The sequence below is a fragment of the Narcine bancroftii genome, chromosome 1 (genome assembly GCF_036971445.1).
Source record: "Narcine bancroftii isolate sNarBan1 chromosome 1, sNarBan1.hap1, whole genome shotgun sequence".
In the NCBI taxonomy this organism is placed as follows: domain Eukaryota; kingdom Metazoa; phylum Chordata; class Chondrichthyes; order Torpediniformes; family Narcinidae; genus Narcine; species Narcine bancroftii.
This window is the reverse complement of record NC_091469.1, coordinates 318,557,039-318,574,025: the sequence shown is the minus strand read 5'-3', so window position 1 is coordinate 318,574,025 and position 16,987 is coordinate 318,557,039. Positions and strand designations below refer to the sequence as shown.

Sequence of the window (16,987 nt, the reverse complement as noted above, 5' to 3'; positions counted from 1 at the left end):
AACCATCTTGTATTGTGACAGACTATTTAGAAGTGTTTTGGTAAGGATTATTGGAGCAGGTTGCACATAAACATTTTAAAACACAATATTTGCAGGACTTTTGCGGAGTGCTTTTTGCAAAAAGAGCAATAAAGTTGCAGCATACAGCTTGTCTGGGAGAACATGTAATTTTTACAGGAAGACAGAACAGTTTTGCTCTCAGAGAGGGAGGGTGTGAAACAGAGAGAAAGGAGACAGAAATCAGTTCCAGAAGGACAAAGCTGGCAAACCTTTGGAAGACTGTCTAGTCAAATGAGAAGACTGGCTGTCTAAAATGTGATCTGAAAGAAGGAGGTTCATCTGGAGAACCCTGAAGGGGCAAGGTTCCTCACCAATATTGTTTAAACAAGAATTAGGTGCGGATGTCCTGGAACAAAAAGGCATCTCTCTCTGAAGACCAACAAGAACCCTTCTGAGTGGTAACCATTTGCCTGTTAAGCACCAAACACTATTAACTTTATTAATGCTAACTTCTGTGGACAATACAAGAATTGCCTACAACCAGCGAGATTGGACTGTGAACCAAAGAACTTTTCTCAGCTTAGATACACATTACACACATCTGCGCTTAGAATTAGAAGGGGTATTAAGTCAGTTAAGTAAGTTGATAGTAATAAGTTGAAGTTTAATTCTGTTTTCTTGTTCAAATATAATTAAAAACTACTTTTGTTTAAGTACCCTTTTGTGTGTGGAGCATGTCTATTGCTGCTGGTTTTGCGGTCCTCTGGACTCCGTAACAATATGTAATCAATTTGTTCTTTTTTGATATTAGAATAATTACACTACATGCATGGAATATTAAACAAAATATACAAAAAGTTGGTTTTTGGACAACACTTAACAAATCTGTATTCACTGCACTTTCAAAGGCACAAAATGTAAATGACCCATGTTCTAACACAAAATTGGATTAAGAAACTGTGGATGCTGGATAACGAGAATGCAGGGAAAATTCCACAGGTCAGAGCACAACTTTGGGAAGAGGAAAAAGAATTATCATTTAAAGTTGTTCTAGGAAGGAGAGAAAAGAGCAGGGAAGGTGCGGGGAGGGGGTGGGGGTTAAGTAGTGATAGGATAAAATCAGTATGATCATGGAGATAAACTGTAAGGTTATCTGGTCAATAAGTTAAGGGGAGCAGTTACAGGGTGAGAACAAAGACAAAATAACCTCAGCAACAACATGGGAGTCATGGACTGTTGATCAGGGTTAGGGTTAGGTCAGGCTAGAAATGTCCTTCTAGGGAAAGAAAGACCAGGAAAAGCAAACAATCTGAGCCAACGTAACAGATGGAGGACCTGATACAGACAAAGAAATCAAATGATCTGAAGTTGTAGAATTCATCTTTGGGTCCAGAAGGCTGCTGCACCCCACAGTCACGTTGAACTTTGTTTTTTCTCTTATCCATCCTTACCTGGGTTGGGATTGTCGAAGTATCGTCTGCACAATGATGCTGGCTGATGAAAGCAATTGGCCTCTTAAATTGATGCACAGACTAATTTTTTTGAATATTTTAATTATCAATCTGAGGCGCCTGCTAGCTCACACCTAGACACAAGAGCAACTTATCCGTGAACTACTCTTTGCAGACGATACCGCTTTAGTTGCCCATTCAGAGCCAGCTCTTCAGCGCTTGACGTCCTGTTTTGCGGAAACTGCCAAAATGTTTGGCCTGGAAGTCAGCCTGAAGAAAACGGAGGTCCTCCATCAGCCAGCTCCCCACCATGGCTACCAGCCCCCCCACATCTCCATCGGGCACACTGAACTCAAAATGGTCAACCAGTTTACCTATCTCGGCTGCACCATTTCATCGGATGCAAGGATCGACAACGAGATAGACAACAGACTCGCCACGGCAAATAGCACCTTTGGAAGACTACACAAAAGAGTCTGGAAAAACAACCAACTGAAAAACCTCACAAAGATTAGCGTATACAGAGCCGTTGTCATACCCACACTCCTGTTCGGCTCCGAATCATGGGTCCTCTAGCGGCATCACCTACGGCTCCTAGAACACTTCCACCAGCGTTGTCTCTGCTCCACCCTCAACATTCATTAGAGCGACTTCATCACCAACATCGAAGCACTCGAGATGGCAGAGACCGACAGCATCGAATCCACGCTGCTGAATATCCAACTGTGCTGGGTAGGTCATATCTCCAGAATGGAGGACCATCGCCTTCCCAAGATCGTATTATATGGCGAGCTCTCCACTGGCCACCGAGACAGAGGTGCACCAAAGAAGAGGTACAAGGACTGCCGAAAGAAATCTCTTGGTGCCTGTCACATTGACCACCGCCAGTGGGCTGATATCGCCTCAAACTGTGCATCTTGGCGCTTCACAGTTCGGCGGGCAGCAACCTCCTGCAGAGCCCACCTCACTGACAAAAGACAAAGGAGGAAAAACCCAACACCCAACCCCAACCAACCAATTTTCCCTTGCAATCGCTGCAACCGTGTCTGCCTGTCCCGCATTGGACTTGTCAGCCAAAAACGAGCCTGCAGCTGACATGGACATTACCCCTCCATAAATCTTCGTTCGCGAAGCCAAGCCAAAGAGAATACTTTTACAGAAAATTTGATTAGATCCAAAATTAGAGTGATTACCTAGTGGTTTTAACCCTCCCCTCCCTCTTGTATCCACTCCCATTAAAAAACATAATAATAGAAATGGATATAATATATAGTTATATGGAATAAACTATAGAAAAAAGAAGAAAGAAAAAGCGAAAGATAATATTATTCTGAATTGTACAATGGATTGGGTCCCACACTGGGATCTTACAGTATTTATTTTGTGAGAAGAAGATTATTACACGTCTTAAGAGGCCAGAAATACATTTTTACATATTTATCCCTAAAGTTGCATATACAGACTCCAAATTTGTAAGAAGGTAACATTTTTATTTCTTAAATTATATTTAATTTTCTCCAAATATCTTTGAATATCTGTTTTCCATCTCTCCATGCCCAAATATGCATCTGATTTCCAAGTTGCTGCTATACACTTCCTTGCTAATGCTATTTTAATAAATTTCACTTGGTAAAATTATCACTTTAATTTAGGTCTTGTTCCTTCTATATTCCCCAATAAAAATAAATCTGGATGTTGTGGAATAACAATACCAGTAATCTGTTCGAGAAACTTTCCTAAATCCACCCAGAAGGTTCTGATTTTGAAACATGAGCAAGAAGAGTGTAAGAAAGTTCTTATTTCTTCACCATATCACAATTTTATACAATTATTTAATTTGAAACCTAGTGCACAGAATGTGTTAAAATACATTGAAAATTCTTTTGTTCACTTTATAGAGGATCCCGCATGCACCATAGACATTGCTGTTGGGTATGATTTCCAAAGAAGAGGTGGCTCACTGAGCATGTTCACGGGTCAGCAAAAGCTACAAGCAAAGTTCAGACAGATATTGCAGAAAATCACTTCTATTCATAATATAAGCTGTGTTTCTGCATCCCAGCTAAATATCAGAGTGGGCTATCATGTAATAAGCACCGATGGCTCATCTATCTTTGAAACTGAATTTGAAGAATTCAACCCATTAATTCTGGACAAACTGATGGAAATGCAAACAGATGCCAGCACTGACTTGAATGCAGAATTATTGAAATCATTTCTTCACAAATTTCAGACATCAACTGCAACTGCAAAGGTAATGATATTTCATCATATAATATATTGTATAAGCTTTTTTATTCCTGCTAAAAACATTGTTTTTCTAAGACATAGATGAGTTCCTTCTGTCTTGCCAACATGTTGTGCTGTTTTGGATATCCATGTGTGGTCTGTGACCTTGGATTATTTTATAGAATGTAGTAAAAGAGCTCTGGTGGTTTTGCTTATGAAAAATGAATTGACATAGATATCTCAGCTGGCCTGAGCAGCTCTGGCCTCGGGTTGCCGTTGATTAATTTCATTCATTCGTTTCTGTAGAAACTCTTACATGGTTAATAGAAAGTGAGACAAGGGGCAGCTTGTTTTTAAAACTCACCAGCAGTCATACTCACTCCAAGATTTAGGTGTCCAAGCAATGACATTGACGTATGATCATTTCTTGCATACCCTAGGAAATATTCCTGCGCTTGATACGTGTTTCCCTCCTTTCCCAGATAAGATTGCCAAATTCCTGATATGCTTACATTTATTGCTACGGTGTATGTGACTGCTACAATTACTGCTAGAATGTAAGAAGGAAATATAGAATAAAAATGTGTGTGTGACTGTGAGAGGGATGGGTGAGAGAGTGTGTGTGACAGAGAGACTGTGTGAGAGAGAGGAGAGAAAGAGCTTGTGTGTTTGAGTGTGAGAGAGGAGTGTGTGTGTGTTTGTATATGTGTTTGAGAGAAAGAGTGTGTGTGAGAGGGAGAGAGGGGTGTTTTGGTGTAGAGAAAAGTTGGGATGTTAGGATTAAGAGTTACTTCCTGAAGTGTTGTGATTGCACTGGGTGTTCATGTTCTCTTCCTTTCCTTCCCCATACTATATCCCTCTAGCAACCCCAATCACCCATTTCATCCCCTCCCATTCCTAATTCCATCCACCTACTATCCACATATTTCACCCACAGGAACTCTTCCTCCATCTATCCTTCACCTCTCGCCTATCAGTTCCTGTTACCACATTCCTTCCTTTCCATTTACAGCACTGGTAAGCTTTGCGTTCCCGCATATCATCCTTCAGTAGTTGTCATCTTCCCGTAACCCCCCAATAAGGCTCCTCAACCTTTATTCCTCTTTCTTTTCCATCTCACAAATACACCCACCCCTCCCCCTCACTGTGTCCATCATCCTTCACCCCTTTTCAGTCCACCTGTCACCGACTGGTGCCTGTGTCAACTGTGACCCTCTCCTCCTCGTACTGGCTCTCTTTGCTTTCCATTCTCTGTGCTGATGCAGGGGGTTGATAAATCCTGTCTGCCTACAGATTCTGCTTGACCTGCTGAGTTCGTCCAGTAGTTTGTTCTTTGCTCCAAGGCTATTACCTCCTGGCTGGGTTAATGAAAACCTTCATCATCTAATCCATTCCAAAATGTGGCATGAAGTGACCACTGAACATCCTCTCTTGCAATGGGGATCCAGTTTTGTCCAAGTCCATCTCTCTTATTCTAAATTCCATCTGAATATTGAAATTTGTTTTGAATATTTTATTTTAATTTTTCCAAGACTCATAGAGAACATTATTACATACATCATATAAACAGTATTTTAAAATTACAGAGACTCATGTGATTGCCCAAATCTCACCTCACCTCCCCCCACCCCCAGGTTGCTAGCATAAAAAAGTGGTTTGTCCATGCCTTCGTTAATTAGTCCATATCTTGATCATTAGGAATTCAGCACTATTAACCTAACTACAGTGCAACTCCAATTATCTGAAGTGATTGGGACCAGGTCTGTGTCGGATAAACTTTTTTTTTGGAGAACTAGACATTTATTTTTAGAAACAGCCCAGTAGCAACAGCAAATCACTTGTAACAGAGTTTAAACAACAAACAGCAAGGGAAGGCTTTTTAAACATTAAATAATATTTAATTCTCACCGAAAAAATGCCGACCGTCACTGATCACAGACACTTCCCCACTGAGGCCGACATTCCTGCTGCTGCCCAATGTTCCCGCTCTTGCCCAAGGACCCCACTGCTGCCTGACGTCCCCGCTCTTTCATGAGGTCCCCGCTGCTGTCCAAGGACCCCACTCCTGCCGGGAGCCTGACATCCCCATTCTTGCCTGACATCCCTGCTGCTGCCCAAGGTCTCCACTCCTGACGAGAGCCTGATAGAAACAAAGAAAATAAGTACACTACTGCCCGAGGTTCCCGCTCCTGCCCAGGAGCCCATTCTCCTTGATGATGCCAGGACAAGTGATTCTTCTGACCACTTGTGGCTGGGAGACAGCGACCCTCAGTTTGAGAGGGAGAATTGGAGAGAAAAGTCAATAGAGGAAGGTAAAGAAGAAATGGAAAGAGATAGGGGAGGGAGTTACCCCAAACAAGGACAATCGTGGTTCTAATTTCATGTCAGGAGAAATTTTTTTCCCCAACCTGTGAGGTCAGTTCAGCTCCAAAGAAAATTTTGAAATAAAGGAAGATTTCTGATTTGTTTTGGATATCCTCATTTATACGAAATTTTTAATTTTTTTCGGATAAATGAGGATTTTGGAGAATTCAATCAGATAATCGGAGTTGTACTGTATATTATTTAAACCTTTTTGGGAACGTTAATTACATCTTTAAGTCATTATGATTCAAACAAGGTTGCCATATTTTAACAAACACTTCCTATTTCTTTCTAAGATTATAAGTTTTCTTTTCCTGGGTGAGGGGGGCACAACTTTGTATTTCCATATTCCAGTGAGGAATAAGTAGTGGGGAGTTGGACTTCCATTTAGGAATTTGTTGACTTGCATTAATTTGGGAGATACCATGTCCAAAACATAAGGGTTGTAAGATTGGCTTCTGGATCAAAATTTAAGTAGGTTATGTCACGAGCCCAGAGGCCCCAAAACCCAGCAGCAATAGATATTCACCAAGACAAATGGTTACTTAACCAAAAGTTGCTTTTATTTATCTTTAAACATGAAAACAGGATTACACTTTAATTTAACTTAACTAACCTAACTTAACCCCCTTCTAATTCTAAGTGCACTTTTATGTAATATAAGTTCAGAAAAGTTCTTTGATTCACAGTCCAATCTCATTTCTCATTTCTCCAAGTTTACTGGTTGGAGGTGATTCTTATACTGTGCGCAGAATTTAACATTTATGAAGTTCATCAGGCTTTGCTGCTCAAATGGTTATCACTCAGGAAGGTTCTTGTCAGTTTTCAGAGAGAGAGATATTCCTTCCAATCAGCCTCGTCAGTGTCTTGCTGAAGAAACTTACCCTCTCAGGGTTCTCCAGATGATAACCTCTTTCTTTCAGGTCACCACAGAGTTCCTTTTGGTTTCGTTTATTTCAAGTGAAATATTGGGCAGCTAGTCCTCTCCTCTTGCATGGACCACAAAGGCTTTGACCAGGCTGAACTAAGCAGTCACAACCCGTCTTCCAAATGGGGGTTTCCACAAGCTTGCCAGCTTGTCCTGCTGCTGTTGACTGTAAAACTATAGAACTGAATTATCTGTCTCTGAGAGAAAGCCTGTTTGATTCTCTCTGCTTGCAAAACCACATGACCCTCTTAGAACAGCAAGTTCCCCTCCAGACAGAATGCAGCTCCAGCAAGTTCTTTTATCTGCTGCCTTTTTGTAAACAACAATCCATTAGTGAAGTCTTTTGGGCACTCTCCAGAGCTCTTGCAAAGGTTCTCGGAGCTGGCCTGTCTAGCATGAGCAGAGCTCCAGTATTTTAAATAAAATTTGTTTTAAAGTGTTTATATGCAACCTACACTAAAAAAAAAACCTGCCCCAATTTATCTACCAAAAGCCTATCTATAACCTGCCACAATTGCCAATGCAAAATCTTTGGAATCTAAATAAAGATGCAAAGTTAATAAGTGTATTAGGCATGATCTCCCCAAAAGTTTGACATCCTATTTTAAGCTCACACTAGAAAGAGATTTTCAAGGTCTTAGGTGATGCCATTGGAATCAGATCCCATCCTGGGAGTATGCATTTTGGGAGGATACTGGTAAAAAATAATGGCAAAATAAAAGTTTTGGTCTTCTCCTGTTACAAAAACAAATAGGACAAGGTTCCTGGAAAACATTTCTTTATTTATTGATGAACTTGAAAGGCATCATGTACATATGCAAATAATCTAAGTCTTTCATTTCTATCTTCAAAGATACCAATTTTGGGAAATCAAAGAGCATGAAACCTCACATTCTCAGGGGGCCGAGTGAGGGCAATGACGCAAACAGTTCTGCAGGAAATCATTCGAATGCCAGAGATTTTGGAAGCAGTGTTCCACACGCATCATTGCTGGGATCAATGTTTCTCCTGAATTTAGAAGAATGATTCATATTTGTCAAAGAATGTAAATAAGAGCCATAGAACTATAGGACATTACAGCACAGAATCAGGCCCCTTTGGCCCCTCTAGTCTGTGGTGAACCTTTTTTTGCCAAGTCCCACTGACCTGCACCCAGTCCATAGCCTTCCATACTTTTCCCATCCATGTACCTGTCCAAATTCTTCTTAAATTGAGCCAGCATTTATTACTTCAGCTGGCAGATCGTTCCACTATCCCATCCATTCATTTTGTGAAGAATGTTCCCAGTTAGTGGTGGCATGGATGCTGAAGAGATTAGTGCAATGCCTTTACAGTGCCAGCGATCAGGACAGGGGTTCAAATCCTGCTCTGTCTGTAAGTAGTTTGTACATTCTCCCCTTGTCTGTATGGGTTTCCTCAGGAGCTTCTGGTTTCCTCCCACTGTTCAAAACATGCTGGGGGTGTAGATTAATTGGGTGTAAATTGGGCGAAATGGACTTGTAGGGCCAAAATGGCCTGTTATTGGGTTGTATGTCTAATTTTAAATATTAAAATATGTTAAAATTTTCCTCTTTCACTCTTAATTCATGTCCTCTGGTTTGTATCTTACCTACCCTCAGTGGAAAAGCTTTCCCTTTTATAATTTTAAATATCTCTCTCAAATCTTCCCACATTCTTCTATATTCCAGGGAATAAAATCCTAACCAGTTTAACCTTTCCCTGTAGCTCAATTCCAGGCAACATCCTAGTATATCTTATCTGCACTCTTTCTATCTTATTGGTATCTTTCCTGTAGTTAGGTGACCAGAACTGCACACAATACTCCAAATTTGGTCTCACCAATGTCTTATACAGCTTTACCATAACATCCAACTCTTCTACTCAATATTTTGATTTATAAAAGCCAATATTCCAAAAGCTTTCCTATCCACCTGTGACGGCACTTTCAGGGAATTATGTATCTGTATTCCCAGATCTCTCTGTCCCACCGAACTCCTCAGTTCCCTATCATTCACCGTGTATGTCCTTTCTTGGTTTGTCCATCCAAAATCCAACACCTCACACTTTTCTGAATTAAATTCCATATGCCCATTTTTACAGCTGGTCCAGATCCCTCTGCAAGCCTTGAAAATTTTCTTCGCTGTCCACAATGCCTCCAATCTTAGTGTCATCTGCAAACTTGCTGATCCAATTTACCAGATTATCATCCAGATCCTTGATGTAAAACCTAAGCAATAGAAGCTGGAGTAAACCATGGATGATGGAAATCTGAATATGCTGGAAACACTCAGTGGTTAAGCATCAGCTGTGGAAACAAAGTTAATGTTTTGAGAGGAAGATCTTCATCAGGACCAAACACTGCTGGGCCCTTGAGGTATCTCCACCATTAACTAAGGTCATAGATGATACACTGTCTGAAATTTACTTCCCTGCTCCCATTGCCCGGATTCCCGGATTCCCTTCAGATTTGAAAAATCTTTCTGCCTTGCTTGATAACATTTCACCTCTATCTCTACATGAATGAATTCTGAATCACTGAAAGAAAAATGGTCTTCTTGAATAAGTGCCTCCTCCCAAGATTTTATCCCCTCATTATCCTTTAGGTTTGCAACTGGAGAAAAGCACCTATTCGTTTCCACTGTGTCGAAGTCTCATTGCACCCAATAGGATCATCTCTCAATCTTCAAATCTCCTGCCTATTTTGATTTGATCTCCCCTTTTAGCTTTGTCCCAGGAATAAATCTTGTTTCCACATTACACTCTCCCTGAGGTACAGAGACCATAAAGTATACGTGGGGCTGGGTCATCGAAGCCCTTTGAAGAGGCAGCATAACTCAAATCCTCAAACATTTACCACTTTCTCTCCTTTGGAAACCTCTTTATTCTGATTTCTGATCTTCAAAGCAGAAATGAATGACTTCACATATCCCGTTATCACAGTGCCTTTGTTATCTTCTTGTCCACACCCTAAAGATGTCTACAGGCTTTCTTTATATCAGCCTCACTGTTTCCGGTCCTGTATAAGTAAATTTCAACATGTTACGGTTGTCCTTTTATCTAAGTTACTGGATGATAATTAGCCAAAACCCAGCATGATCTTGATTCTATCCCATCAACAACACCATGGCAATGTGAAGGTAACGTATTAAATGCTACTTTTTGGGTTTTTTAAACTTTAAAAAATGTAGACATACAACATGGTAACAGCCCACTTTGGCCCATGAGTTCGAGCCACCAAAATACACCCCTGGTATGTTTCAAAGGGTTGGAGGAAACCGGAGCCTCCAGGGAAAGCAAACACAGACACGGGGAGAACGTACTGTGATGGGTTATATTATATTTTATATCATATATAAATATTTTTTTCAAAGAGGTGGATTGTGGTGGGGTTTAGTGTAATCACCACAAGCAAACATAAACACTTCACAAAAGAGATCTCATTTAAAATGCAAGAGCTATGCATGAGGAGGCGTCATGTCCACAGTAACTTGACTGAAACTTTGAAGAATCCCTATGGAGACTTCACAAGTAGGTGTTAATTGGACTGATGCTGTGGAGTAAATGGATTATTGTTTTGAAGGCAACAGATGAACGGGCTCAAGAAACTGATTCTGGTGCCGCAATCTGTCTGGTTGCACTTTGCTGTTCTAAGAAGGTCACGTGGTTTTGGAGGCAGAGAGAGAGAGAGAGAGAGAGAGAGAGAGAGAGAGAGAGAGAGAGAGAGAGAGAGAGAGAATTCAGTTGGAGTTCTGCAGCGGCTATTGGAGGCTGCAACTTGGCAAGCTGGCTGGCTTGTTGAAAACCCCATTTTGAAGGCAGGTTGTGAGTTCTGAGTTCAGCCTGTTGTAATCCTTACAGGAGGAAATGGCTGGCTAGAGTGAAATAAGGGAAACAAGAGGAAATCTGTGGTGACCTGGAAGAAGAGGTTATCATTTGGAAAACCCACGATGGGGCAAGTTTTCTAAGCAAGACGCTGAAGTGGCTGATTGGAGGAAATCAGTTTGTATTTGTCCAACGAGGAACAAATCTCTCTCTGAAACCAATAAGAACCTTCCTGAGCAGTAACCAGTTACCTTTAAGCACTGGAGCCTGATGAAAATTCATAGATGTTAAATTCTGTGCACAGTATAAGAATTGCCTGATACCGGTAAACTTGGAGGAGTGAGAAGTGAGATTGGACTGTGAATCAAAGAACTTTCCTGAACATATACACATTACATACACGTGAACTTGGAATTAGAAAGGGGTTAAGTTTTATGGTAATAAGTTAAAATTTGATCCTGCTTTTATGTATCAAGAAAATTAAAAGCAACTTTTGTTTAAGTAACCATTTGTTTTGGTGAATTTCTATTGCTGCTGTGTTTTGGAGTCCTTGGGGTCTGTAACAATACAAACTCCTTACAGACAGTGTAAGGTTTGAACCCAAGTCCTGATCACTGCCGCTGTAAAGGTGTTGCGCTAACTGCTATGCCAACCGCACCGTCCCATTTTCAGGCCTCTTTTATAGTCCTCTGTTCATGCTAATATTTTATCTCTTATCCACTGACCATGATTACACTTTAAGAAACTCTCAATTCAATATGCCATAAACAATTTCTCTTCCTTAAAGTCATGTTCAGCTCATATACACTCTTCATATTTCCTCACCTCATGGAAGGTGAGTGCTTCACACACTGTGTCTACACCATCTCTGAAAGCACTCCCATTGACCCCACTTTTATTCTCTCAGACATGGTTCGTAAGTATCCCCCAAACCCTCTCGCCTGCAATTGAGGAAGTTTACGGTTGCTTATTGACCGACCAACCAGCAAGTCTTTGGGATGCGGGAGCATAGTGGATTATTGGGGATGGGAGGTGGAGTGGGACCCCTGTAATCAAAGGAAGAATGTTCAAAGTCCACACAAGGAAGTCCAGAGGTCAGAACAAAACTTCAGTCAGTAAAGATGTAAGCTGGCTCCACTGCCTGCACATCACCACCCTGCTCCCTTGGTTTATCACAATGTTCAGCCACGTTTTGATTTTCCAGGCACCCTGTTAGCACACTCCCATTCTTATTTTCTCTCTGCATTTTTCTTTTGAGTAGATACACTGCATACCACTGGGACCAGTCCAGAATCTAGAGATGAACATTACTAATGACTAGTTATTTCTATGAAATCCTTTTGGAACTCATGGATATATGATCAAAGCTTCAGAGAGCTTATGGCTTGCCATCCAGTGCTATACACTTTAACAAAGTTAATTGTTTTAGAATGTGCACTCTTCCAGGGCCTTGGGTTGTTCACTCTTCATGATATTTTTTGTGTTCCTTACCGTGAATATTTGTTCAAATCCCATTATAAATTCTCTCAGATGTGACTTTAACCAGCCCATACTTACTTCCAATAGAGGTTTGTTCAGGCTCTTAAAGACATTATATTATTTCCTGTATGGCTCATTTCATAAATGCTCCCAAATTTAGCAATTTTTTTCTGATTTTTAAACAAATTTTCAAATGTACTCCTGAGAACTCAAAACCATCTGGTTGCCCTTAGTTTTGGTTGTAGGCTCAAGAGATCATGGATTGGGCATGGGCCTAGCAAGTATCTTGAGCCTTCTGGAGAGAACAGTCGGCTATGGCTGTAGGAGGTCCACGTGGAGTGACAATCCTGGTTTCATCTGGTGCAGTTACAATTGGACTTCGCTCCGTGTGAGATTGTGAGCGGTCTGCGTGTAGTTGTGCACATTTGTGCTTCGGTGTGCGTATGCACGCGTGTGGTGTTTGTACTGTGTATTCTTCCGATATGCTGTGTTCACTGCATGGTGTTTGTTGCCTTTTGCCCTTACAAAGGCTGTTGAGTAGTTTGTGTTTGATAATCCTGATCAGCTGCATTCCATATTGATTCCCAATGCTTTACAAATGTTCCCAAGGCCAAGTTTGAATACACAGTTGACCTTCTCCCTGAAGCTAACCATCCATAGAGAATGCCTTTAAAAAATGCACCCATCAATCATGAGTGAATATACCCAATCCAGGATGCTAGAATTTAATGATGCTCTCCTTCGAAGATATTCTCAGGATGTGTTGCAGGCAGTGCATTCGGTGGTTGTTTAACCTTCACTCTGGGGTCCAGATCTTACTGCAGCTCTGGAGATTGGTGACAGCACTGCCTGTGATTCCACCACACCCTGCCTTCTAAAACTGGGAAAGGCTGAGGGCAGCTTTCCCTCCCTGAGCTCTTAGAAGTTCTTTTAACATGATGCACAAGTTGAGCAGCTGAGATAGGGAGAGAGCGTCTATGCTTGTGAAAACTGGAAACTGCATTCTTGACTGATGAATCTGATAGGAAAGAGTGCAGCAATTCCTTTACTTGGAAAGAGCTTGGAATGTGGAATGCCACAGAGTGTGTTGGGATAAATGGCCTTTAAGGGGAACCGACGATAATATTCTGACAAGCTGTAATAAGGTGGATAGAATGGAAGGAGACACATGTGGGGTATAACTAGGTGTAGAAACTGATCTGTTTCTGTGCAGGTATCTGCAATTGCCTTAATATTATTGCAGCTTATGAAAATGAAGACTGAAATGAATGATCATTCTTTCTATTTTTCAAAATTCTTCATGAACTTGGAGATGCAGCGCAGTAACAGGACCTTCCGGCCGACAAGCCCACTCTGCCCAAAAGCATGCATGTGACCAACTAATCTGCTAACCCCACACGTGGACAGAGGAAACTGGAGCACCCAGAGGAAATTTGCGCGGACACAGGAAGAACGTGCAAACTCCTTACAGACAGTGGCGGATTCCAACCAGAGGCGCTGTAATAATATTACACTAACCACTATATTAACTGTACCACTTATTTTAAATGATTAAAATGCTCTGAAAACAAGAGCAATGAAGGCGTTTATGTGTAAATTTGCAAGAACAGCTGTGTATTTAATTATAATCTCTTTTTAGGTGGTACTAATATTCACAGATGGATGGGATGACACCAAGGAGAGGCTTAAGCAGTATTCAGATCTAATGTACGAAAGAGGTGAGACCATTTTCAACAGGACCTGGAACGTTTAGTATTTTTACACTAGTTAAGATGAATTCAGAAAGGATCAATTTCTAATTGCGCTTAATTCCAAAAAAACACACATGCACTGAAGAATCTTGCACACCCAGAATGCAGGTGGAGGATTGGTTGTTTAAATTTAAATTCAGACTAGCCATTTCGGCCCGCGAGTCTGTGCCGCCCCAATTTACACCCCGTTAACCTACAGCCCCTGGTACATTTCAAACGGTGGGAGGAAACAGGAGCCCCCCAGGGAAAACCCACGGAGACGAGGGGAAGACATACAAACTCCATACAAACGGCACAGGGTTTGAACCCCCACTGGCCCCTGTCACTGGCGCTATGCCAACTGCGCCGCCCCACAGTGTGTATGTGAACAATTTGCAATTGCTAATTTTAAGGGCTGGAATGAATCCAAAACTGCTAGCCCCATGTCTCGTGGTTTAAACAAATCAGAGCCAGTGCCAGGATCAAAGCTGGAACTGTATGTGCACTAAACTTATTTATAAGGCAAAGAGCTGCATTTCTTATCAACACATGCCTGGTAGAAATGAGTGTCAGCATAAAGAAGGGCTAGAAAGGATTTTGGTCAACATCTCAGCCTGCAGTTTGTTTTCATTTGTATGCACTAAAAGGGATTAGATTTAAACAATTAACATCAGAATCAGAATTTTATTGTCATGAGCAAGTCACAAAATTTGGTGTTTTGGGGCAGCATCATACAGCAAACATTCATATTATAACCATCTTACAACATTACTATAAAAAAATTAAAATAAGATGGCATGAAAAGTCAGGCAGTGTCTTTGGTTCATTGATCATTCAGGAATCTGATGGCAGTGGGGAAGAAGCTGTCCTTGTGCCGCTGAGTGCTTGTCTTCAGCCCCCTGTACCTTCTTTCCACCTCCCCCCCACTCGCAATGATAGCAGGTGGCCTGGATGGTGGGAGTCTGTGGTTCATTGATCATTCAGGAATCTGATAGCAGCGGGGAAGAAGCTGTCCTTGTGCTGTTAAGTGCTCATCTTTAGGCTCCTGTACCTTTTCCCCCGATGGTAGCAGAGTGAAGAGGCCAGGGCTTGGGTGGTGGGGGTCCTTGAGGATAGAGGCTGCTCTTTTAAGACACCACATCATGTAGACGTCCTCGATGGAGTGGAGACTGGTGAGTGCGACGTCACAGGCACCCGACAGATTGCAGTGTAAGGAGGTTTTCTATTTGCGAGACAATTAATATGTAGCAACCAATTTAGAGGAATAGATGACCCACAAATCTATGACTCAGTTTGGAAAGTTTGCACAGTAATTAAGTTGAAATTGTCTGCTCACATTAACTTTAAGGAGATTCAGGGCCAGAAAGTAAACATTGATTCAATTATTCTGAAACGATGACAGGTTTTTAGGCGAAAGAAGATAGAGGGCTTGACCAGCACCTGGATACAATGATGCTTCTCCCAACTCATTGCTTTATGCAGCCAGAATAAGGGTGGGGAGGGGGGGGGGGGTGTTGATGTTCCCGCCAACCGCTGCAAGAGAACAGCTGCCTTAATTTAGAAGGCATGGTTGGACGCAGTCCAGCCAGTGCGCTGTACCCAAATAGTGGGAGAAGTCGTTTTAACTGACCTGAATTCTTCACCACGTGTCTGATTCACAGGCGAGACGCAAAAGTCTGCAGACGCTGTGATGGCATTAAAACACACATAGAAATGCTGGAGGAACCCAGCCGAGTCTGTAGGAAGATAGGAGCCTTTCTATGTGCTTTTAATATTCTCCAATGGACGCTGTGAGTTCTTCCTTCATTTCTGTTGTTCCTTCCGTATCACTCCTGTCCTCACTGTCCTTTGCCAAGTGTTTGGCAAAGTGTTAGTTATTGCTCTTTCTTCTTCCTAACCCCTATTTATTCCTTCACTCATCACTGCTTCCTGTCTCTCACTCATGCCACACACAATCTCAAGCAATCGGAAAATACACTTATCCGGCACTGACCAATCCCCGTAGGTGCTGGATACTGGGGTTTTACTATATTTCTAGGTAAGGGAACCATAGCGGTGCACGGTATTTCCACCTGTGGCCTCACCAACATCCCGTACAACTCCAACTGAGAAAGCACTGGGCCTTAATTACTTCTAAGCAACCAGAAATTTAAGGATGTTCTTGTAGTACTGGTCATTGCAGGTGTCTCAGCTGTTTTACTGGCAACTTTCCAGAGCTCTGAGGAATGCGTGCAGAATGTATAAATTCAGATGAGTGTTGAAATCGCCCAAAGTACCCTCGCGATGACGGTGACATCTGCATATGACGGCGATCACCCATGTCAGGGGTGCAGGTTAAATTTTAAATTTGGATGCAGCATGGTAACAGGCCATCTCGGCCTGTGAGTCCGTGGCGCCCAATTTACACCCCATTAACCTCCACCCCTGGTATGTTTCGAACAGAGGGAGGAGACCGTAGTCCCCCGGAGAAAACCCAGGCAGATGTGGGGAGAACGTACCAACTCCTTAAAGACAGCACAGGATTCAAACCCAGGTCCCTATCACTGGTGTTGCGCTAAGTGCCCCGACAAATGTGCTGCCCCAAGTAACTTACTCTCCATACTTTTGAAACCAGAAGTGAGAAGAGAGCTTGTAGCTGGGGCTCCAAACAACAGATAGAGCAGAGTTCAATCAAATAAGGGCCGTCTCACTGACTGTAAATCTTCAAGTTTCAGGATTCCTTTATCGCTGTGTAATAATACAGAAAATTGACCTCTTTAATCTGGTGACATTGCGACCTGGCCATTGCCAGACCGCAGAAAATGCCAGTAAACAGAAAGTGACCCCTAAACATATCAAAAGTAGAACAAAGGAAATAATACTGTAGGGCAGCATGGTTAGCGTAACAGTTAGTGCAACGTCTTTGCAGCGCCATCGATTGGGACCTGTGCAGTCTGTAAGGAGTTTGTTCTTATGGCAGAGAATTCAAACATACTGGACCACGG

At 41.9% G+C, this 16,987-nt stretch overlaps 1 protein-coding gene across 4 annotated transcripts in view; it reads left to right on the top strand.

Annotated features, from left to right (window-relative positions):
* LOC138747481 (collagen alpha-6(VI) chain-like) overlaps positions 1 to 16,987 on the top strand; it is a 141,000-nt gene that overhangs the window by 24,630 nt on the left and 99,383 nt on the right. For all 4 annotated transcript variants that reach the window (XM_069906747.1, XM_069906755.1, XM_069906738.1 and 1 more), the window contains exons 4-5: positions 3,350 to 3,705; positions 13,913 to 13,991. In XM_069906747.1, coding sequence (XP_069762848.1) covers positions 3,350 to 3,705; positions 13,913 to 13,991 — 435 coding nt within the window. The remainder of the gene's footprint in view (positions 1 to 3,349; positions 3,706 to 13,912; positions 13,992 to 16,987) is intronic.